Below are 23,186 nucleotides of genomic sequence, written 5' to 3'. Positions count from 1 at the left end.
CAGCCCCCAGGCACTGTCTCGTAATTTATCGCGGCGACTCCCGTGCTGCCTGGCATGTCCTGTCTCGAGTGCCCGAGCCCAGCCTGAGCAGGGGGCTGCTGCACCACATGGGGTGGTTTGCCCATGGACATCATGGAGTATTGTAAATTTAACAAGTGGGTTGTTAATTTGTTTTTAATGTAACAGAACAGAAGGTATAGGAATGCCTTACAAATGGTAAAGGTAAATACTGTTTGGGGAAGCTTTGGGTCAGTTCTTGGTGTGTGTACATATATGTATATATGCACTGTGTATATGAAAAGATTTCTCACCATAGGTTGCAGTCAAAAAGCTTAAAACTAAAGCAGTATACCAGTAACATAAAACATTCACCTGCAATCTCTATATAACAGGAAAGGCATGCGTTTCTCCCTTTGTAACATACAGGCAACATCGCTGTAATGCACTGATGTTCTTCAGCAATAGAATGTGGGGAAAAAAACCTTCCCTTTTTAAGAGAAGTGTTCCATCAGAGTGTGTGATGCTCTAAAACGAGAATCATGTATAGATTTCTAGCCCCATCTGCTGGAATGTGTCTTCTGTGGCCAGGGGGAAAAAAACATGTACTGAAAACACTGTGGTTTTCTTGGCTTTGGGTTGTTTTTTTTTTTTTTTTTTTTTGACATTTTAAAATAGAAAGGCCTAAATTTAATTCTTAAGTTCAATGACTATTTTTGGTTGGTTTGGCACATCTATTTAAGAACAAGTTGTTGACCCCATTTTAAAACCTGAATTGGTGTCATGTGTGTATATGTATAAAATGCTTAATAAATAATTCACTATAAAAACTAAGAAAGACATGTATGAAAATGAAAAGCTTCTCACAAAGTAACACCACCTTTCATTAATAGGGGGAAAAAATGCAAAGACAAGATGCTCCATTGTCCTCTTTTCCTTAACTAGAGGGATTTTTTTTTTAATTGTTCAAATACATTTGTCTCCACTTTCCCGCCACCACTTTCCCCTGCCCCACCCACCCCCACCTTCCACGCTCAATCCTTCCCCACTTTGGCTTTGTCCATGGGTGCTTTACATAATGGATTTAAATACAGTCTTGAAATTTAAAAGCAAAAGAAAGAAAACCATACAACAGATATGTCAACCAAGTCAAATTGAAAAGCTTTACGAATCATTTATTAATGGAAGCAGCCATAACTTAAACAGAGATTCAGATTCAAGTCTAAGGAGGATACAGAAAGTAATGTGATAAGCCATATATGCCATGTGACGTTGGCTGGAACTTTCAGCCAAACTAAATAGGACATGGTAAGAGAAGGAAATGTGAGAATCTTCAGAAAATCTGCAAAGCAGATCCTTGGAATGGCTAGGTGAAAAACAGATTGTGTTTTGAAATTTATTTATAATCTGACTATTTGGAGCTCCGAATAAATTTTCTCGTGGAAGTGATGGTTAAATGCTTTGCCTTGCCTCATTTTTTGAGAGCGCAAAATAGCATAGATTTTCAGCACAGCTGGGCCTGGTCAATGTCAAGGGTGGCGGGGTGAAGCAGGTGAGACAGTGGGGAACGGGAGGGACCGTGTTGTCTGGAGAACCCCAGCCTCGTCCTCAATCCTAGTCTGTCATCCACTTGATCAAAAGCTGGTGGATTTGGTGTGAAATTGCTATTTATTATTGATAGTTAATTCAGATCTTAAAAGCACTATGTGAGTCGCCACTTGAGTTGGGTAGTTCTCCAGGTGGCAAGCTTACAGTTCTGATTCTGGAGACAGCCGGGCTCTGCCATTTCTGGCAGGTAGGAAGAGCTCCTCCCCTGGTAGCTCTCCACCTTCTCGTGACGCCCCGTCGTCGTCTTGGTGTCTCCTGCTCATCCCACTACAGCCCAAACCAAGCGTGGCAGCCTAGTCAGTCGCTGAAGTCATTCTGACATGCTGCCTGACGTACTGTGCTTTTGCTTGGCAAGCTTCAGGAAATTTGTCTAGTCTTCAAGAGCAGGGCCAGCCAACTGCGGCCTTCCTCACCTGGTCCAATGTCTCTCATCAGGATTCCTTTCTGTCAGCAGCTCAGTCCCACTTCCTGTCAGCTCTTTTTAACTTTATGGATCCTTAAAAGAGCAAATAGCACTAGCAGTTCCAAACCTGAAGCACATGACTAATGGACCAGTATGCCCCAGGAACCGTACTTTGGCTGCCTGGATCCATGTGATCACTTTCCTACCTTCATAGAAATCAGCTTAACGGGAAAAGGAGGGTGCTACATGCACTCATCCTCACATTGAACAGCCACTTCCCCTGTGTGGCTGTTAATATTTTTAATTGTATTACAGTTGTTTTTCCTATGAGTAGGTATTTGATCACGTTTAGATTTTTCAACTTGTGAGTATCCTCAGGTCCTCTGGTAATTCCTCTGCTACTTTTTGAACCACACGTTAGGGCTGTGTAGCAGATTGAAGAAAAGGCAAAGCAGGGTTAGGCTATTTCTTGAGAAAGGGCCAAGAGTTGCAAAAGTGGGAGGAAAGAAGGAATTAATGTACTACTTGTGAATTTCGCTCTAGGAATGGAACAGACCGGGAAAGGATTTAGGAGCTAAGATGAGTAAATCCCAGGAATAAATTTTGATTTAGTGACTCACAAACCTCTTTTGACCAATGATGGACCAAAGCACCATATAGATCAAAAGAATAGAATCACTAATGTTCTATCAGCAGATATTAAAAACAAAATTATTAATGTGAATATTCAGATGTCAGTTACTTGACAAACTTTAATCTCCCATAAATTTTGAAGGTTTAATAACTGTAATCTAAGAAATGTTGAATATTTGTGCCAACTGGTTCTAAGCAGTTGTCATTTATCAGGTTGTTTAAACTACACAACCCTAAAAAGTAGGCATTATTGTTATTCTGATTTTTTTTTAATCAGTCTGTGCATGAACTCTTAGCAGCTGTGGCAATAGCTTTTGAATCTTATAGACAACATTCCAAAGTGAGAAACATGTACATAGTGACTATATATATACACACACACACATATATATATATAAAAGACATAGCTGAGTGACAGAAAACTTCATAAAATGTATACTCACTATGAATAATGTACTCGTATTTTTTTAAAGCTTGTTTGAGCCACTAAACTGATACCAGGACCCACTAATGGGTTGTAACTTGCACTTGACAAAAACGCTGCACTGTGACGTATTCCCGTCCATGCGGGGGCTGTATGGGCAGGAACCATGGATGTCTCTGCGCACACAGGAGACTCAGCGGGAACCAAAGCACTCGCCAAATCTGGAGGCGTTCTCAGACTGACAGAACTTTTTGTTTAATCAAATCGACTGGGGTAAAAGTTTGGTCATTCCTCTGCAGATTTACAGTAATGTCTGCTTGTACAATGCAAGGCTAGTGACCAGCTGTTAGGTGACCTTAAATAATGTTGCTGTGAAAAATAGTCGTGGGCCCTCAGAGGTGGAGAGACTTTTGAACAGCATTTCATCCGGGCGCCCATATGATGTGATGCCTTCATCCTCCGTAGCTTTTGCTCGGTCTGTGCTTGCAACGCTAGCCGTCGGGCAGCGGCTCCCCTTTCAGGAAAGCCTGTTGGGCCTTTTTGGCTGGCAGGAGCAAGTTCTTTCATAGATTCAGCTACAGCCTATCTTCCTGTTGCTACTTTCTTCTCGTCCTTGATATACCCCTTGCATGAGCCTTTAAGATGTTTGAAAAAATTGCCAGCTTTGCAAAACGGAGGCCTGTGAAGTGACAGCAGCCTTCGCAGCCACTGCAGCCACTTGCTAACCCGTCCATGCCAATCTCGCTGAAACAGGACCTGATGCAGTGCACAGCGTTTGCAACCGCGGATGAATACCACCTTGGCCCCCTGTCTCAAGACCTGAGCGCTCACGGATATGTTGAAGTCACAAGCTTGCCTAGAGGTACATCTTGAACCTGGGGCCAAGTATGTTAAAATGCATTAGAAAATAATTTTCCTATGACACTGCCTAAAATATGCATTTGCTTAAATTTCATTTTCTGTTTAAGGGATTGCTTCATAAAAATGGTGTTCAACCTCTTCGTACAAATGGCCTACAAAGATAAAATTTATTTATAGAGAACTTAGTTCTCAGATTAAAATCAGTAAGATCTATTAAGCTGTATAGCAACACTCTTTGCTCTATACTCATTCTTGGGATGATCAAAGGCCATGACGCTTCATTTCTGTCGCATTAAAAAGTTGTTTTAGTATTACTGAAGCACCAAAAAGTTGGTCAAAATGTTGGGGAGAGCCTTTTAAGAAAAATTTACCACTACAATCCAATACTTTAAGAAAATTAGTTAAAAGATAAACACAATACTAAAGTGAACTTAACTGAGGATATTAGAATAGTATCAGGAAGGATTCTTGAGAAAATAGCCTACATTATATTAAAAAATAAGTAACTTGGAACCCTTTCATAAAAATTGATGAACTACCTCAAAGTAGCAAAAACAGTAGGTTGAAAACCCTCCCGCTACAGAGGAAATTCTTAAAAGTCATTAACCCCAAGAAGAGTCGAAGTCATTATGTCTTTTCAGTCTTGATGATCTAAACAGACTGTTCGATTTGATGGCAAAAGCAGACCTAATTGACTTAGTAAAGCGGAGCTGTGTCCAGGGCCCCTGAGATGGAAAACTGTCCCTGGCAGCGGGGCAGGACGGCCTGCGCAGGGCACAGCTCGGGGCTCCGCGGGCCGCTCTCCGCGGAGCCTGCCGTTTCTGCTCCTGTTGCTCTCTCTCTCCTGCTTGGCGGGCCTCGCGCTCTGCGGGGCTCAGCGGCGTTCGAGTTCCCCAAGGAAAGGTAGCTGAGGGTTTGGTCTCGATCCCCGTTGCCCAGCCTCTACCAGGAATTCTGAAATGTTGAGGATCCTAATCTTACGTTAAGAAATTATATCTACTTTTTTACATATTAATATTAGTATGTTTATTAATTGACATAATGACATTTATAATTTATATTATAGACTACTTATATACTTATAACAAATACTACTATACTATTATATAGGTAGTTTCTTATTGAGTATTTGTATATTAATATATGTTTAATATTTAAATGTTACAGATGACCGCGGTAGTAGTTCTCATAATTAACTTTGAAGTGATCAGTAGTAGCTTTGTTTCTCTATATTTTCTGTTACCCACAGTTTGCACAATTAAGTTAAAATTCAGCAAGACTAGTAGTTTGAGAATTATAAATAAAATAGTATTTAAAGGATGAGGCTATATTAGTGGTTCTTTATATTTTATTTTAAATTAATTTTGTAGAAAGAAGTTTACCTCTTGAGCCTTAGTTGTATTGGAACTAAGACTTTAATCATTATTAACTGTACCGGTAATTACTAAGTCAAAACGGGTATGAAGGAGCAGTTTCAAATAGCGCAGTAATAGCATCACAGTTTGTTGAATGTTTTGTGAAGGTGATTTCATAAGCCATTTCCGTGTCTATGCAGTAAATGCTTTCGGGAACTCCGGCAGAAAGGCGGCGAGCGAGTGTGGATGGAGTGCCTCAGGGTGTGTGGAGAAACGGTCTTGAGTTCCTGACGAAAAGTTTATAGGTGTCTCTTAAACCTTGTGCCACCTTGTGACATAGCTTTTCAGTCAGTTTTTTTCAATCACAGATGCAGCAAATATTTTAGTGATGGGTGTGGAAAATTCTGCAAAAGAAGGTGATCCTGGAACGATGTTCTTCTTCAGGTACGACAAGAAAAAACCCCACCGGGAGGTGGCCCCTGAGGGTGCAGGTGCCCCTTCGCTCTCCGTGGTAACTGGGTTCAAAGTGTGTGATTTAAAGTTAGCCTTTCATTCTTACTGTATCTAGAGGGTTTGTTGGATTAGGAATCTTCTGGTTAATTCTCTTGCAAAACAGTTTTTAAAACCAGTGAAGAATCCTCCCCTGGCTTGTCTCGATTTGTAAGTCCAGATTTGCTTTCACCACGTGTAGGTAAAGCCCCCTGTTTCCCATTCGCCCTCCCTGCCCCTTCCTCATTAGACCCAGGGTGCCTGCCCTGCTGTCTTTTCCGCCTTCCCTTTCTTCCCCGGCTGGAGCTCTTCAGCTCACACTTTCGCCCGCTCTACCTGTCCGGAGACTTCCACCTGCGACCCGGACTCACATACACTTGCTCCTTTATTTAAAGGTTGTTTTAATATCAAATACGCTAGGGTTGCTGAGGAGAAGGGTCTTTAGAATAATTTCATATTATCCTTAAAACACTTCAGAAAGGCCTGTTATTCCCATATTGCAACTAAGGACACTGGGGGCCCAAGGAATTAAGTAATTTACCCACAGTTGGGGGACTGATCAGTGGCAGACCAGAACCAAATGGAACATCCATAAGAATCCAAACTTTTGATCAAGTTTTCGTGGTCTCTTTCCTTGTCGTTGATGATCACTAGAAGCCCTGTCATTGTTCCTGTTGACAACTTGCCTTCCTTTTGATGTTACTTTGGAGATAATCAAGAATTCAGCATTTAGTCCAGGTAGAATGTGACCCCTTTGCCTCAAATGAGGAATTGGAACTCTGACATCCTCTAGGTCAGTGCCAGCCATTGGGAACGTACGAGCCACAGATGCAAGCCTTGTCTGTAATGATATGTTTTCTAATAGCCACATTTTTTTAAATTAAAAAAGATGAATTTAATTTTGAGCAACACTAATAGTATCATATAGTGCTTGAAATTAAATTTAATGGTGTATTTTATTTAACTCAACGTACGTAAAATATCATTTCAACATGTAATCAGTCAATAATTAATGAAATTTTACATTTTTTCCCCTAAGATTATGACAGGACAGGATAATTTTAATTTTTTTTCAATTACAGTTTGCATTCAATATTATTTTGTATTAGTTTCGTGTGAATGAAATTCTGCATTTTTCTTTCCATGCCAAGTCTCTGAACCCTGGCGTGTGTTCTACACTACAGCATCTCTCCATTTGAAGCAGGCACATTTCAAGTCCTCAGGGGCCACACGTGGTTTCCGTGCTCCCTGGCGCAGAGCCCAGCTGGAGGGAGGCGGGGTTGGCACCGTTCCCAGGGCTTCCCGCCCCGCCTGCCCCACAGTGGCCCTGAATCAGTTCTCTGCCTGTGGCTAACTACCCTCTCAGACCCACATCCTGCAACTGTCTGCTGGCCTGTTGCCACAACTCACTACCTGGTCCTCTGTCTGTCTGCTCATCCCACCACCAGTCTGTCTGTCTGCTGGAGGCAGGATGATTTTTCAACAGGTCATTCTGACCACTGTACTCTCCTGCTTAAAATTCTATGGAATTTGACCCAGCTCCTTGTCAAAGCACAAAGCTCCTTGAGGGGTTGGCCCCTCCCCACCTCTCCCCAGCGTGCCCACTGCTTGCCCACACCCACAGCCATTCACACTGCTGGCTGTTTATTCCGAGACATTGCCCTGCCCCGCCTGCCTTCTGCCGGAGCCCGCAGGGCGCCCTGTGCTGAGCTGCCTCCTCTCGTTCTCTCCTTTGGCTCCTCTGCTGTCCTTTGGGAACTGTGTCCATTGAGAGGTACATCGAGCACGTGAGCTGCGTAATTCTGTTAGACTGCTGATCACGTGCTACTGGAATTGCTGGTCTAGGTCTCAGTCACTGCTAGATTGGGGGATCCTTGAGGTTAGAAACTAGGTCGTATTCCTCTGTTTCCCGGATGCTACGCGCAGACCGGTACATATTCTAAGTGCCTTGCTTAAGAAATGTCTGAAGATCGATAATACGACAAGCATATGTTTACCTCCTTTCATTTCCACCTTTCCTTCCTCCAGGGCAATAACCCAGAGCCATAATTTCCTTTTTTATTTACTACCTAAACAGCTCAGTATGTCAGACTTAAGAAACCAAAACCAGTTGGTCTATAGCTTTAGGCCTTAAATTCTATCACAGCCAGAATGGGATGCAGAGGGCCCCCCGGGCTTCCTTGTGCAGTAGTTGGGCCGCAGGCCCAGCAGGGATGGGGGCCTTGGTCCCCGGGGGCCTGTGGCCACTGAGGCTTTGTCTCAGACTATTAAAGCTTGACCTTCATTCTTTCCTCGTGGCCAGATCTATAGGCAAGCTCAGACGAGTCTAGATACATCAAGTTACGCGAAGGGGGACCCAAAAAAACCCGGGATTTATTTGTAGAAAAAATGGTATATTTCTTCTCACTTTTTTAAACTTTAGTCACCTTCAAGGTACTCTCCGTCTGGTGCAACACATCTATTGAAACATCTTTCCACTGCTCAGACCGGTTTTTTAACTTGTCATTTTTGTTTCGCCTCATCCACATTGGCAAAACATTTCCTTTTGAGGACTTTTTTCATCTGAAAGGACAAAAAAAGTTGCGTGGGGCGAGAATGGGAAATAGGGAGGGTGAGCCACGGGGGTCAATGCCGGTTTTTGGTAAAAAAAAACAAACAAACCAAAAACTGCTGGGCACTCAGTGCAGTGTGGGCAGGTGCACTTGTAAATCACCCATCATGAAATGGGCAAACACATTGAAAGACTCTTCGAAATGAATTCACTGAAGCTGAACGCAGCCTCTCACAACAACGGCAGCTGGTGCACTGAGACAGATGGGTTCCTAGAACACTCACCCAGCAGGAAGCCTGTACTCCAGTTTTCGTGAGGGTCCGGGGGTGGCGGTCCTCCCTCATACAGTGTTACAAAAATAGTTATTCTGAAAACCAAGAGAGAAGTTTTGAGGAGTTAGGTTTTATCAAGAGTTGAAAGAGTAGTTCTTGTTTTGGCAAATCCATCTAAGAACCATAAAATCAAATTAGTAATAAATCATATATTTCTTCATTGCATTCTGGATACATTCGAGAAGTTACCTCTAAGCGTGGCTTTATGTGTGGCCCTAAAGAATGCATTCTGTCTTTAACTTCATTGATTCTCTTATTCTTTTAATTCAGGGAAGGAGCTGCTGTGTTCTGGAATGTGAAGGACAAAACTGTAAGTATAAATAAATTGTTAAAGTATAAAAATACAGTTTTCTGAAAATAAATTGTTAATTAGCCCTCAACAATCTGGGCCATTGGAACATAAATTAACAGATAATCCACAGTTTATTCTCTCTGCATTATGTGATATTTATCCTAGCAGTTTTGTCTTCCAAAATTATATTTTGGCTTATAAATTTCCTGACTTCTCTATTCTCTTGGCATACACTCATTTTTGGAGAATCAGAACAATCCTAGCTACACTGCAGACAGAAGGAACATACTCTGTACATGATAACCTACAAAATTAATAAGATACACAGAGTTCATGGGAAGCTTGGCTGCTCTGAATCTGATTATTAGATCAGTTTTCTAGAACGTTATCACCTCACGAGAAATAATTTCTTCAGAATCCTGAAAACATATTTTAATATAACCTTTTTTAGAGGTAGTTTGATAATATACATTAAAGCTTTGCTAGATTTAACTCAGAAGTTTTACATCTAGAAAGTTACCCAAAAGAAATAGTTGCAGTTATGCATGATGCATGGTGTGTAGAAAAGTCCATCCACACATTATTTACAAAAGCAAACTTGAGAAATAACCAGAATACAAAATAGTAGGACATTTATTGAATACTACGAATTTAACTAATTTAACCACAACTGTAGTAAATGTAGAATATACAACAGCTCTTAAAAGCCATGTGGAAAAATGTGCCTAGGAAATGATGGAGACTGTGTTTACAATACAGTTAAATTAAAAGTGTAGGTTACAAAATATTCCAATATAGTAGCAGAGCTGGTTAAAAAAAATATGTACCTTATACAATTCCAGTTTTACCAAGGGGAAATGCATGCGCGCGCACACACATGGAAAGGTAGCTGGAGGGGTTTCCTGAAGCAAAGAAATACAAGAAAAAGATAATACAAATTGGCCATTTGAAGTGATATAAAATACACAGTGTTTTTATAGAATGCACTCATTAAATGTTTGGATCCTAAAATTAGAAAAACGGGGAGAGTTTTAGCAAAATTTTTATCAAAATTGTACATGTGCATGCCTTTTGATCTAGCAGTTGCTAAAGAAATATTCCCACGAGCCCGTGAAGGCGCACACTTAAGGATGTGCACTGCGACCTTGTCGGAGTGGAGAGCAGGACTCAGCCCCCGCAGATGGGCAGCTAGGACGGCTAAATGCATTGCGGCCTCTGCTCAAGGAGACGGGCCTTGAAAATGTGCGCATGCGCACTGTGACCCGCTTGCCTCTGTAAGGCAAAGTAAATGCACATACACGTACACGCGGAAAAAGAAGTCTGGGAGGCCATGTGCCAGATTTAATGGTGTGCAGACTAGGAGTTTAGGAGAGCAGAGGAAGACTGTCCCTTTCTGCAACCACCTCTGTGTTGTTGTTACAAACCCTGATTGTGCTGATGGTTTTCTGTGGGCTATGGGATAATAATTTTAATTTCTTCTTTATGCTCATCTGTGATTTCCAAATGCAAAGACAAATGAATGTGTGTTCCTGATGAATTTAATATCACAATGAATTTGCCTGTCCCTTAAAAACTAAACAACAGAAGATATGTCATCAAATGTAAAGAAAATGTTATAAGCATTGACACTGTATAGTTTCCAGTTAATCTCCCTTTTCTTGTAGATGAAGCACGTGTTGCAAATTCTAGAAAAACATGAAATTCAGCCCTATGAAATTGCATTGGTGCACTGGGAAAACGAAGAGCTTAACTACACAAAAACAGAGTAAGCAGCTTCTTATCAAATTTACAGATGGCACTTGGCATAACAAGGTGAAAGCGGTAGAGGAGATCAATGATTTATGAATTTGAAGACTAATTTTAAGGGGAAAAAGTTTTTGTTACAAATATGAAGCCTAAAACTACAAGGGTGGGCAAAGTTCGGTTTACAGTTGTTCATATGGAAAATAATACAATAATTAATAATACAAGAATGAACTCTGCGTTTAGCATACTCACACCTGTAAACCTACTTTGCCCACCCCTGTATCATAAATATTAGTGGCTAGACATCACCTTTTTTACTTTCTCAGGTTACCTATAAATTAAAACAAGTAGATAGTATAACCCCAAAATGAAAAGTTTCCTACGCAGCCCAAATCAGAGAAATAGTATGCCTTCATGAGAATGAACCCCTCAAATTATTCTAGTAGTTTTCTCGTAAGTAAATCCATTTTCCCCATTGATACATTTTTGGGGAAACGGGAAATGCAGTGAGAGGGTGATCTAAGACTAACATTGTAGAAATGGGGTCCTGACATACTGTTCCCAGGTAAGGTATATGAGTAGGCCACATATTAGCTGTTGCCTGTCTCGGCGAGGGGTACAAAATGGAGATGTTAGGATGGAAAGAGAAGGCAGCACTAACCAGGTTGAAGGTATTTTTCCCCATGGAGTTACTTGTCTAGTGGGGCGCGGGGGGGGGGGGGGGGCGGTGCTGGTCTTTGTATTAAGAAAGGAAGAGATGAAAGCAGAGCTTCAGAGACATCAGGAAGAGACCGGATAGGATAAGAGCTAAGGACTAGGAGCCAGTAAAGCTCCGCTGCTTGCCCTGCGCCAGGCACACTGCCCTGGGTGCTTTCCAGGCACCGTTTCATTGAATCCTGACAGAAACCCTGTCACTGCAGGTAGCACAGTCTGTGTCACCCAAGGGCACCTGACCAGTCAGTGTGCCCCTGGGCCAGGAGTGGCCGCAGTCAGAGTAGAAAGTGCGCGTATAAACCTAAGAGAAACTATGAAATGAGGAGCTAATAGAAATTTGTTAATTACTAAGCCTTGTGGCTATATCTCCCGTGAATTCTTTTACCTTGTAGGGACCCCCCACACATGTACACACACGCCTCCCACATACATGCCACCTTTTGGTCTAAGGAGGAGGAAAGTCCTTCACCCTTCGAGCCCCCAAGTCAGTGGTTTGGTGTCATTCAAATAGACCATCTCGCCTGGCCCCCAGCGGGGTGGTTACGTGAGTCCTGCCCGTGACCCAGGCAGCTGCCGCCTCGCCCAGTTCCGTGGTGGGGCCTGGGCTCCTTCACGAAGCTGCTTGCCAGCGCTGCTCCCTTTTATCTTTCGTTCATTCGTTTGTTGCCCTGCGCCTGAGGTTGTCAGAGCAGATTCTTCCTGTCCGCCCCCCAGGTCCCTCTCTTCTCATCTGACATCTTTCAAGAAGACTCAGCCTACATTTCTCTGATGTTTGCATCCCAAGATTCCCTCCCTTCCCCATCTCCCGAGTCCCTTCCAGGGTTCTCTGCACGTCCGCCTTAGTTCTTCACAGCTGCTCGCCTTCCTCCCCACCTGCGCCACATCAGTGTGATGTTTCGATTACACTGTGTATGTACTTTTATAGGCAACCTTTTCTTCAGTTAACAATGTATTGTGATTATTTTCCTTTTCCATTATATGGACTTACCTGAAAGGCAATATGCTTCCAAAATATGCTTTATAATTTTCAATGTGTGGGGTACTATAAATGACCTCTTCTCCTATTGAACATTTAGTTTCTTTCTTAATTTTTTACTGTTAAACACTGAACCATAAAGGTTTTATACACAATCTTTCTTTGCATCTTTTGTTTCCCTAGAATAAGTTTCAAGAAGTGGAATTATTTGGATCAAAGGGTATAAGAACACTTATAAGACTCTTGATACTCTTTACAAAAGTGACCTGTAGAAAGACTGTAAGGCAACTTCTTCAAAAAGAAAAAAATTAAAGTGCTTGTTAAGGTTTAGAAGATTCTTTTTGTTTCCCTCTGCACAGGGGGCAGTCGAAACTTCACCACGGGGAGATCAGGCTGAACTCAGAGCTAGATTTAGATGACACCATTCTGGAGAAATTTGCTTTCTCAAATGCTCTTTGCCTTTCAGGTAAGTCAACACTACTTAACAAATAAAGGATTTCATAGTTTTCATTTCCTCAAGGGGAAGTTCAAGTATTTAGTAAAGATTCTGACATGTTTTCAGAGAATATTCAGCAACGCTTTAGCATTCCTTTTACTTTTTCTTTCCCCTGCAAGAGAAAAATGATACAGAGTATAAAAACAGGTATCTGTGCTGAAACTACTCATTTCCGATTAATTGTATTGATAAAGCTCAGGCTCTCCAGAAGTATTTTTTTTTTATGCCGTTGGTATTACTACTTTTATTTTTCCCTCCTCCTCTCTACGTGGTGATTGCTGCTCGGTGGTCTCTCATGCAGGCAGAGACCACCCCGCCCTGTGTGACTGGCAGAGACCTGGGTGTAGGAAAGTGACTCCAGTTTTTCACAGGAATGGGAGAGAGTCACCATGGCTTGGAGGGTTTTTTGAAAGATCCGTGCACCTGAATAAATCTGTAGAAGATGCCTAAGGTTTATGCTGCCATCCATCTGCGCTAGGCTGCTGCTGCTGGGGCCCAGCCTTACCGCGGGGGCTCAGTCACCTCCGAGCTATGCTCTAAGCCCCGGTGAGAGGGAGGGACGGTGGGAAGCCGACGCTGCCGCGTCCACAGAGCCACCCTGCGTCCCCGGGTGGGCCTCACGCCCTCTGCTTTCCAAGCTGCAATATTAGAAAACCAGGAATTCCACCTAATGGAGCTCCAGCCAGGCCTGGAAATCTACTTCGTTTCTTCTGTCTTTTTCCACTTCAGGGCTGTCCTTTATGGTAATTAACTCTTCTTAAATCTCAGTTTCAAATTTTTAGCACACATGAGTCTTAAAGTATTGTTAAAGGGGGGGGAGGTACTGTGCAATTCTGCATTTTGTATGACTGTGAATGTGACAATAAAAAAATGATCCAATGTGAAATTTTTCCCCAGTGAAACTGGCTATTTGGGAAGCATCACTGGATAAGTTTGTGGAATCCATTCAGTCAATTCCAGAGGTAATTTATACCAGTTTTATGCTTGTTTTCAAAGATTGATTTCTGTGTGGGAAAAATGCAAATTTCCCACTAAGACAATATGTTTAGAAATATGAAGAAATAATAACCCTAGGAAAGCTATACTTTATTTAAGAAAAAAAGAACCCCCAGTTACATATAAATTGATGAATAAGAAAGTTAATATTTATTTTATTTTTACTTTTCAAGCATAAACTTCAGATTACTTTCTTCTAGTGATGCAGTATTTTTAATGCAACTGAATTCAAGGAAAGAAAAAAAACAAATTGTTTCCTCTGTAAGGAAGGAGATTGTGACCACTTTTCTTGATTTTTTTTAAAAAAAGTGTTTTGCTAAATTATGAGAAAAATAGTGGCATAAAAAATACACAAAGTTATATCAAAATTTGAAAATACATTAAAAGTCATGTTTACTATAATTAATTTTATTTTTATGGTGAAGGAATAACCTAATTATACTTGGGATAAGAGGCTTAGAATTTTCAATGAGAGTTAAGGAATGTACATCATAGAAAATGCTTGGGAGAAGAGGAATGAGAAAAGGAAATACAGAATTTCTACCTGATGAGATTCTGTATCTGTGTATTTGTTTCCTCAGAGTGAGATGACTGGGAAGCAGTCATCCAAGAGATACCATTTATGTTGGATTAAAATTATGCTGCGTCAGCATTTGTTTTATGGTCCTGTTACTTAGTGCAGATATATGTGTACGTATATATGTTTTCTTTTTCCCTCCCAAATAGGCTTTAAAAGCTGGGAGGAAAGTGAAACTATCTCACGAAGAAGTTATGCAGAAAATGGGTGAGCTCTTTGCCCTAAGGTAAAATGTTCCCAGTAAATAAAATATTTCCTATCTTTAACGATCTCAAGAAAACATTCTTGTAGTCCTATAGTAAAGAGCCAACATTTGCACCTTTTGGGGACTTGCAGCTGTTTTCAGGTCATTCTTTGTAAGTGTGGAGAGCTCCTACCCATGAGAAGCAGTTGGGCTGTGTTAGGCCCTCCAGGGGAAATTCTACATGTTCAAAAGAGATCAGACTTAAACTACACTAAACCTGCATGAGAGAGCATAGTCAATGTTCTTTGAAGGTAGGAAGATACGTTCTAGCATTTGAATAATGGGAATCCTTAGTAAAAATATACCACTGCATCAAAATGCTAAATAGAACTAATTGCTACAGAAGTTATATACCACATTCATTGCCTGAGAAGCCGTAAGATACCACAAGAGAGGAGTAATGTTGCCCCTTAAAACTGCTATACAGAGCCTTTTGATCACAGAATCTATGAGTTGCGCTTGCTGAAATAGCTCTTTTAGTTTTATTTGGTGGTAGACTCTATCACGTTCCTTCTTGGGCATACATTGTTGAAGGCGTTGACAATTAAGTCACAACCGCCACCTGTAAGATACCATCAATTATAAAGATGCCGCCCACTTTCAGAGATGTTTAAATGGGAAGAACTGTGACTTAAAATTGATGAAATGGGAAGAACTGTGACTTAAAATTGATGAAACATGAAACATTGTAATACATCATTTTGAGTAAGTGTGTGAGAAGGTTTCAGTTTCTTAGTCTCGTAACTTTCCCAGGATCTGTGGAAGGGAATTCTTGAATTTTGTTTGGTGGTTTGTCCCCTCCAGTGAATGGGGATGAACTACTAGAGTTCATTGTAAGCGGCTGACCTAAGAGTTGTTTTCCACGTTCCCCTTAGATGCTTGGCCTGGAGAGCAGAGGTCCTGCGTTTCATCATCTACGCGTTTCTCATAGCTCAGGAAGCCTAACTCAGGGCACCAACAAAAATAACCCCACTCGTCAGGAGCACCCACTGCTGACCCAAAGCCTTGAGTTCTCTAAGAAGTGGGGTAGAGTCTCTCCTCTTCTCTTGGTCATGCAAACAGAGTTTGACATAGCCAGTAAGCAAAACTCAGAAGCTAGGACTAAATATGCTTAGGTTTGTGGGTAGTTTCTATAGAGTCCTGCCATTCTTATCCTAAGCTTTCTTCTCTTTACAATAAAAGTGCTTATGTGTTACTAAAAGGAATGCGGTCAATCTGTGAGTAAAAGCATGGCGAGTTATCTTTGGTGAAAATAAATCACAAATTATATATGGTAGGATTCTTTGTGTAGGCCCACAAAAATAAATGCTGTTTGTCTTGTTATTTGTATATACTACACATACATGGGCACACACACATACATGTATGCACAGAAAAAGATCTGAAAGAACACAGGGCCATGTTTGCAGGGCCTGAACGATCTGAGTTGTATGTTAGGGTAAGGGGCCCTACCAGTGTTTTCTGAATTCTCCTCTAGGGTTTTTCTTTTTCTATAGTGAACAGCTATTTAGGTTACTTTTACAACTCAAATTTCATTTAAAAGTAAGCTTTGACCTGTTCTGTAAAAAGAGATAGAAATTAAGAAAGAGGGAGTGTGTGTGCACGCACACTCAATGTGTGCAAACCCTGGAAGGGTACAGGTAAACTAACATTGGTTACCTGTGGAGGGTGGGAGAAGGGGAAGATGGGGATAAGAATAGGGGTAAGATTGGTCAGTTTTTACCTTATTCTTTTTGAGCCATGTGATTACCTACTCTCACACACACAAAAATGTGTATATTGTAAAATTTTTTAATGAAAAAGTTTAGAAATAGGAAAAAACCTCTCATTTTGTTTTTAAACTACTTCATAAATAATACTAATATTAAAGATTGACTTAATTGGGTTGCAAATTTTAAGATTCTTTTAAATTTTTTATTTATTTATACTTTCTCAAAAGTATTAGAGGTCAGCAATTGTCTTAAAGCACCATGAAAATAAAAAAATATAGAGACCATGATTCAGGACAGAAAATAAAATTCATAATTTTCCTTTTTTTAAGACACCGTATAAACTTGAGTTCAGACTTCTTGATCACGCCTGATTTCTACTGGGACAGAGAAAACCTAGAACAACTTTATGATAAAACCTGTCAGTTCCTAAGCATTACTCGTAGAGTTAAGGTATGTACTTTTCACTTTTATAGAAACAGACACGTTGTTGCCTATAATTTGTATAACTATGTGAAGCCAAATTTTAAATTAAGAAATTGTATTTAACTGTTTCTGGAGAATTTTCATGACTTCTGCTCAGACCTCTGGACTTCGCCTTTTCCTTCTTATTCTGTATAGAATTTTCAACTTTTCTGAGTAAAAGGACATTCTGATATTTGCGGTCCAGAGCGGGTAAGGCGGGTGAGCGCCTGGAGGCCTGGTGGCCTGTGGGGAGGTGGTTCTCGAGTTTCCAGCAGGCGTCCGTGGGGCCTGCGACTGCGGTGGTGCCGGCGAGGGCAGAGCTGGATTTAAGAAAGAAGCCTCTCGCAGATCTAGAGGCTTCTACTTGGTCGTGGAAGTCCAGGGAGCAGGAAGAGGGAGGGTGACTGGTATGTGCCTGTGGGTGACAGGGCAGAAAGATGGCAGAAGAGAGAGGCAGGGACAGGAGGCGGCGAGGAGCGGAAGTTAAGATGAGGTGAGAGCAGAGTAGCAAGAGGACATCCAGTTAGAACGGTCACTCGGGCATGTAGCAGTGTGGGAGCAAACTGGGGAAGAGACATCTGGGTCATGGGAACAACAGAGTGGTGGGGGAGGCCGTGAGGATGTAAACAAACTGCACGGGGAACACGGAGAGAAGACAAAGTGGACATTGGTACCGCATGTGGGCAGAGTTTGACATCATTTTATCCCAGGTAGATCTGTGTAGCCTTGCTATCGAGATACAGAACGGTCACCATGGAGGCCTCCCTGTGCTGCCCCTGACTGCCACGCCTGCCCCTGACCGCCGTCTCGAGCCGGGTGCCTTCCTCAGCCCCTTGCCCCATAGGCTTCCTCGCAGAGCGTCTCACCGCCTGGCAGCTTGCTTCGTGGGCCAGGGTCGGGAGTTGAGAGAGAGAGAGAACGCACTGGAAAGGTGGAGTCACAGTCTTTTGTAAGCTAATCACAGCAGCGGCATGCCAGCTCTTTTGCTGTGCTCTGTTAGAAACAAGTCACTAGCCTGGCCCCCAGTTCAGGGCGATACTGAACAAGAGTGCGAACACCAGAAGGCCGAGATCTCCGGGTGGCGTGTTGGAAGTCTGCCTACCGCAGGCTCCAGGCTTTGAAAAAAAGTCGAGAAAGTTTTAAAAGCCTATTTTGTTTTGCCTTGCTTTTTGTTTTGATTTTGAGAGTATGTTTATTAAAGCGGGGACAGTGAAACAAGGAAGGGCTTAGAATAGAAGGAGCAACAGGAGCGAGACTAGGCCGGGCTGCTTTGGCTCACAGGAGAGTCACAGAAAAGGGGCCTTGGAGACGGGTTCAGTAGGGTTTTCCAGGACGAGCTGCCGCTGGCCCTTGCTCCCCTGGTTGGTCTTGTGGGGTCGCTTAGAGTTAAGGAGATGCACGCCCATGGGGGAAGAGAGGCATGGGTGTGCCCCTGGGAGGGAGAGCCTGCCGTATTTTGCCATGTATAATGTGTGCCCACGTTTTTATGCGCATTATACATGGGATTATTATACCCGTAGTATGTAATCATTATACCCAGTATAATGTGCCTCCTTATTTTTCCCTCAAAATTTGGTCAAAAAGTGCATGTTATACATGGCGAAATATGGGTACTTTGTAATCACTGTGACACACATCACCCTCACCCCCACCATCACTTGAATGACTTCTAGCTTCAGGCCACCAAAGGCCCTGCCGCCAGTGCTGGTCTCATTGTCAGTGAGTCCACCGCCACTGCCACTGGGCCTGGACACAGTTAATTTCAAAAGAGATACTCTGATCTTTGACCCGGCAGGTAGCCTTTTTTATCTGTCTGTCCTTGCTGTTCAAGATGGAATTGTTGACAGCAAGTCTACAACTGAGGACACCTCTTGAGTAAGAATACTGTGACAACCTAAAGGTCAGCTCTGTCACAGCTAAGATAAAGGGCGAGCATAAGGACGTCCGTGGGAACAGGAGGGCTGTGTCCACCCCCCACCCCCCACCCCCCACCCCCACACCCGCTGCTGAGTGCACTGCCTTCAGGGCCCAGACCGGTTTGAGATTGAGTCCCTCTGTGAAGGAGTGACCGCTGTCTCTGGTTACACATTAGCAGCTGGAGGAGCCACATGCTGGCCCAGCCTCTGGCCCCAAGGCCTCTGGAGAAGGCTCTGTGCAGGACCAGCTGGACCTGACACCATCCCAGTGGGGGGCTCCGTCTGCAGCCCCGAGATTGAAAATTGCCTGTGAAAAGAACTAAAACTGAATTTATTCACAGACAATATGAGCTTGTATGGAGAATATCCTAAAGAATCTACAAAGAAGCCACTGACACTAATAAGTGAATTTATCAAAGTGGCAAGATGCTAGGTAAATATACAAAAAAATTAGTTTTTCTTCATATACCAACAAACAATTGGAAGTGAATTTTTAAAATACCATTTACAATAATAATACCAAAAACTTGAATTACTTAGGAATACTTTTTAATATAAATAAGACTTGTACGCCCCAAAAAATAGAAAACATGGCTGAGAAAGAAAATAAAGATACATACCATGTTTGTAGAATAGAAGACTCAGAGTTATTAAGATGTTAGTTCTCCCAGAAATTGTACAATTTCAATTTCAGATTCAATTCAATCCCAATCAAAATCTCAGCAGGGTTTTTGTTTTTAATTTTAGAACAAACAAGCTGATTTTAAAATGGAAATGCAAGGGGCCTAGACTAGCCAAAGCAATTTAGAGAAAAAGACAAAGTTGGAGGAATTTTATTACCTGATTTTAAGATTTGCAGTAAATCAAACTACAGCAGTCAAGACAGATGAATATTGGTATAAGAAGTCTCTAGATTAATGGAACAGAATAGAGAGTCCAGAAATATATTTGTATACATATGGGCAATTGTTTTTGACAAATATAAATTAATTCAATAACAAGGGGAACTTTTTAACAAATGGTGCTGGAATCATAGCCATTACATAAAAAAAAATTCTGTCCTTCACACCATTTTGAAGTGAATCTGAAACCTAATGTAGGAGTTAAAATTACAAAAACTCAGGAAGAAAATATAAAAGAAAAGCCTCATTCCTTAATACCAGCATTCCCTGAAAATCCACTTTAATTTTTCTTTAGGAGCTAAAATTCAAAATTCATTTAAGTAATCTTTATAAATTAAATACATTTATACCATATTGGATTCTGTGTTAGGAACTGGTACCGGGTAGCTGAAAATAGAAGTAGCAGTGTATTGGGGGCAGAGGGGACTTGTGAAGTTGGAGCTACACTCGTGGGATTCCCCCTCTCCTTCCCTAACACATAGCAGTGAACGTGGTCCTTACCCCCAAAGTATGAGGGGCACAGCAAAGACCGGGCTGGGTCGGCTTGTGGGCCCATAGGGTAAGGTGTGTGGGTCGGGACCTCTAGTAGGTAAAGGCCTGCTGAGCGTGATGGAGACATGGGTCTGCAGTACATTTCACTTTATGGAACACTTGGACTTCTGTTTCTGAAAACTTAGTATATACAACAACGAAAACCTTTGCTCATGAAAATTCCCTTGACTGCTGACAAATTGCATGGAACGCCCCCTCACGTTGCATTGAATGTGTGTTCCCGGCGTCAGAGGTGCCCTGTTCTCTTTACTGCTGTCATCTGCTCGGCTCATTGCAGTCACTGCCAGGAAATGCTCTCATTTCATTCTGCAGCCTCTCTCTGAGACGCCGCCTTGGTGGTATCTGCCACAAGTTACGAAACACACCTACCAGTTCCCAAACTACATTTCTCAGAGTATTTTCTTAACATCCCAAAGGGAATCAAGACTAGTTGGATTATGTGAAGATTAATCAGGAATTAAAAGAATTTACCCCACCTTACTGTGTTCAAGAGAGTTCTGGCACTATAGATAACACAAAAAAAAATAAGAGCTGGTCCTGACCCTCAGCAAGTTTTTGAGTCTTGCAAGAAGCCTTATAGAACTATGAAAGGATGGTGGTAGTGCCAGAGAAGGTTGTTCCTTGTTCGATTTTTTATTTCTTGTTTCTTCCTAAAGGAAAGCATCTTGGGAATAACAGGGTGACCAGGCATGAGATACGCTGAAAAGCAGTCCCCGTTATTTAGGATGGAGGAAAAGTCATTCCATTTGGTAATTAAGAGGTCACTAGGAAAGAATGGAGCTGTGACGTAAGTGGACTAAGGACAGGAAGCAGTCAGCCTTGGGTCCCTCTCCACATTTTTCTCAGGCTGCTCCAAGACCCTGTCGTTGATTCTTCTGGCCTCACACTGCCCCTACCATGACCAGTCTTACTCGTTTGCAAGACTCTGCTCCCACCTTTTCCTGATAATTTTCAAACAGTATCTCTAACCTCATGCTCTCCTTTACTTCCCGGGTGCCGCCACTTGCCTGCTTCCACGTGGTCCTGTCTCTTGGCATCCTTTTTAGAATTAAGTCCATGTGTCACTCGCCACTAGAATGTAGGCTGCATGAGAGGAGAGACCCCGAGTATTTCCTTCCCTGCTCTATTCCCATTTTTTGGCAATGGCCTCACGTAGAGTATGTGCTCAATAAATACTGGCAGCATTAATCAGTGATTAAGATTCCAAAGAGGAACTCACTCTCTGCTCCCAGAAAACATTGAACCTTCTCTAGTCTCAACTTTGGCTAATGGCAGGACCGACCACCGAGCCTCACCCACCTCGTCAGTCTACCAGAAGCTTGAAACTCATGGTTTCCTCTTCCTGCTTCACCCTCCACATCTAGTCAGTCCAACAGTCTTTCCTTTTCTCCTAAGTGTCATTCATTCACTTACAAATACTTATTGAAGGTCCACAATTAGGGGTGTCCAAACTTGGCATCTGTGCACCACACTGGAAGAATTATTGTCTTGGGCCATCATTAAATACATTGGGACATGTAATCACAAAAAAAAATCTGTTTTCAGTAAATGTACGATTTTGTGCTGGGCCACATTCACAGCCACCCTGGGGCTGCATGCAGCCCGCAGGTTGGACACCCCTGGAAAATCCTGGGCTCGGGAAGCAGGGAGGGATGTCATACTTACCTCTCCCTTCAAGCCCCCTGCCCCGACTGTTAACATGCACCCTACTACTATTCCCGGACTGTTCTACCACCTTCTCCACTGCCTCCCAGCCTCTAGACTGAATATTTTAGCCAGAAGGCAAAGATGTGTTTGTCTTACCATTCAGTCCTCCCTCCCCACACAGTATGGTGAATATTAAATACTCTAAGACAGAACAAAGGACTCCCCGCTACCTGAAAAATAAAGTTCCCACGTTATAGCATCGTTTACTAGTTTTCTGTTGCTGCTGTAACAGATCACAGACTGGCATAATGCCACATTGTTACCATTTTGTAGGTCAGAGCCTGACATAGGAGCCACTGAGCAAAAATCCTGGTGTTCGCATGTTGGTGATTCCTTTCTGGAGGCTCTGGGTAGTGTCTGTTCCCTTGCCTTTTCAGCTCCTAGAAGCCACCCGCGTCTTGGGCTCATAGCTCTTCCCCCGCATCTAGCAAAGGGGAGTTGGGCCCGCCTCACGTTGTTACTCAGAACTCCTGAACTCCTCCGCCTGCCCTTTCCACTTCTAAGGACCTTTGTGAATGCACTGGGCCCACCTGGGTGATCTAGGATTCTCTCTTAAGACCAGCTGATTAGCAACCTTAATTCCTATACAATGGTGATCCTCCTTTGCCCTGTCACATTCCCGGGTCCCAGGGATTAGGATGTCATCGTCTTTGGGGGGACGTCATTCTGCCTACGGCTTAGTCTACGGTACCTCTCACAGTTTGGTACTAACCTTCCGAGCGGCCCACTCCCGAACCCTGCCTGCCTCTCTGCTGTCTCCTCGGCTGGAAACACTCTCCCCTCCGTGTTGCAACTTTTCTTCCTGGCACCTGTCTATTTAGAATCTACTTCCCACTTACCATCTCTGCGTGTCCCTGTTCCTCCTGCTCCCTCATCTGTGTGCACATAACATGCGTGACTCTGGGTACATGAAGTAGGCAGCATGTTTGTGGCGATTCCTCTTGCGTGAACATAACAGAAAAACAGTTTGGATGTCTTTCATGCTTTTCACCATGTACTGGCTCACATGCCAGAACTGGGGTGGGGTGTGGGATTGGGGTGTGTATTACGCAGACCCAAACAGGCCGCTGGGACTGCTGCTCCCTCCGTGTCTGTGCCAGCTTGGCTGCCTTCTTTACTTTTCAGCATCATTCCCTTTAGATGGCGGAGGGGTGGGGGGAGAGGGAATAGTCAAGCTTACAGTTCACTCTGGCAGCTTCCAAGGATTGGGATATGCGTCTGAGCCTGTGTCTCTTAACCAC

General features: G+C 42.6%; 1 protein-coding gene and 1 long non-coding RNA gene across 7 annotated transcripts in view; one reads left to right on the top strand and one right to left on the bottom strand.

Annotated features, from left to right (window-relative positions):
- LOC129067855 (uncharacterized) overlaps positions 1 to 23,186 on the bottom strand; it is a 37,641-nt gene that overhangs the window by 390 nt on the left and 14,065 nt on the right. Inside the window, exons 4-7 of one of the 3 annotated variants that reach the window (XR_008528784.1) lie at positions 9,773 to 9,847; positions 8,843 to 8,941; positions 8,606 to 8,688; positions 8,134 to 8,332 (exon numbers count right to left, since the gene is read on the bottom strand). This is a non-coding gene — a long non-coding RNA (uncharacterized LOC129067855). Of the gene's footprint in view, positions 1 to 8,133; positions 8,333 to 8,605; positions 8,689 to 8,842; positions 8,942 to 9,772; positions 9,848 to 23,186 lie in introns of those variants that run through there. The other 2 variants (XR_008528785.1, XR_008528786.1) reach the window with 2 other exon arrangements.
- The window catches only part of RMND1 (required for meiotic nuclear division 1 homolog), a 34,636-nt gene that overhangs the window by 8,327 nt on the left and 3,123 nt on the right, over positions 1 to 23,186 (top strand). For 2 of the 4 annotated variants that reach the window (XM_054570118.1, XM_054570119.1), the window contains exons 3-10: positions 3,819 to 3,927; positions 5,650 to 5,725; positions 8,924 to 8,963; positions 10,610 to 10,710; positions 12,741 to 12,847; positions 13,775 to 13,839; positions 14,600 to 14,676; positions 16,736 to 16,856. In XM_054570118.1, coding sequence (XP_054426093.1) covers positions 3,819 to 3,927; positions 5,650 to 5,725; positions 8,924 to 8,963; positions 10,610 to 10,710; positions 12,741 to 12,847; positions 13,775 to 13,839; positions 14,600 to 14,676; positions 16,736 to 16,856 — 696 coding nt within the window. Of the gene's footprint in view, positions 1 to 3,818; positions 3,928 to 5,649; positions 5,726 to 8,923; positions 8,964 to 10,609; positions 10,711 to 12,740; positions 12,848 to 13,774; positions 13,840 to 14,599; positions 14,677 to 15,569; positions 15,663 to 16,735; positions 16,857 to 23,186 lie in introns of those variants that run through there. The other 2 variants (XM_054570120.1, XM_054570121.1) reach the window with 2 other exon arrangements.

Source organism: Pteronotus mesoamericanus, unplaced genomic scaffold, assembly GCF_021234165.1.
Source record: "Pteronotus mesoamericanus isolate MK-2021 breed Mesoamerican mustached bat unplaced genomic scaffold, CSHL_Meso_final contig_20, whole genome shotgun sequence".
NCBI classification, from domain to species: Eukaryota; Metazoa; Chordata; class Mammalia; order Chiroptera; family Mormoopidae; genus Pteronotus; species Pteronotus mesoamericanus.
The sequence above is the reverse complement of the archived record's forward strand: the minus strand, read 5'-3'. Positions and strand labels throughout refer to the sequence as shown.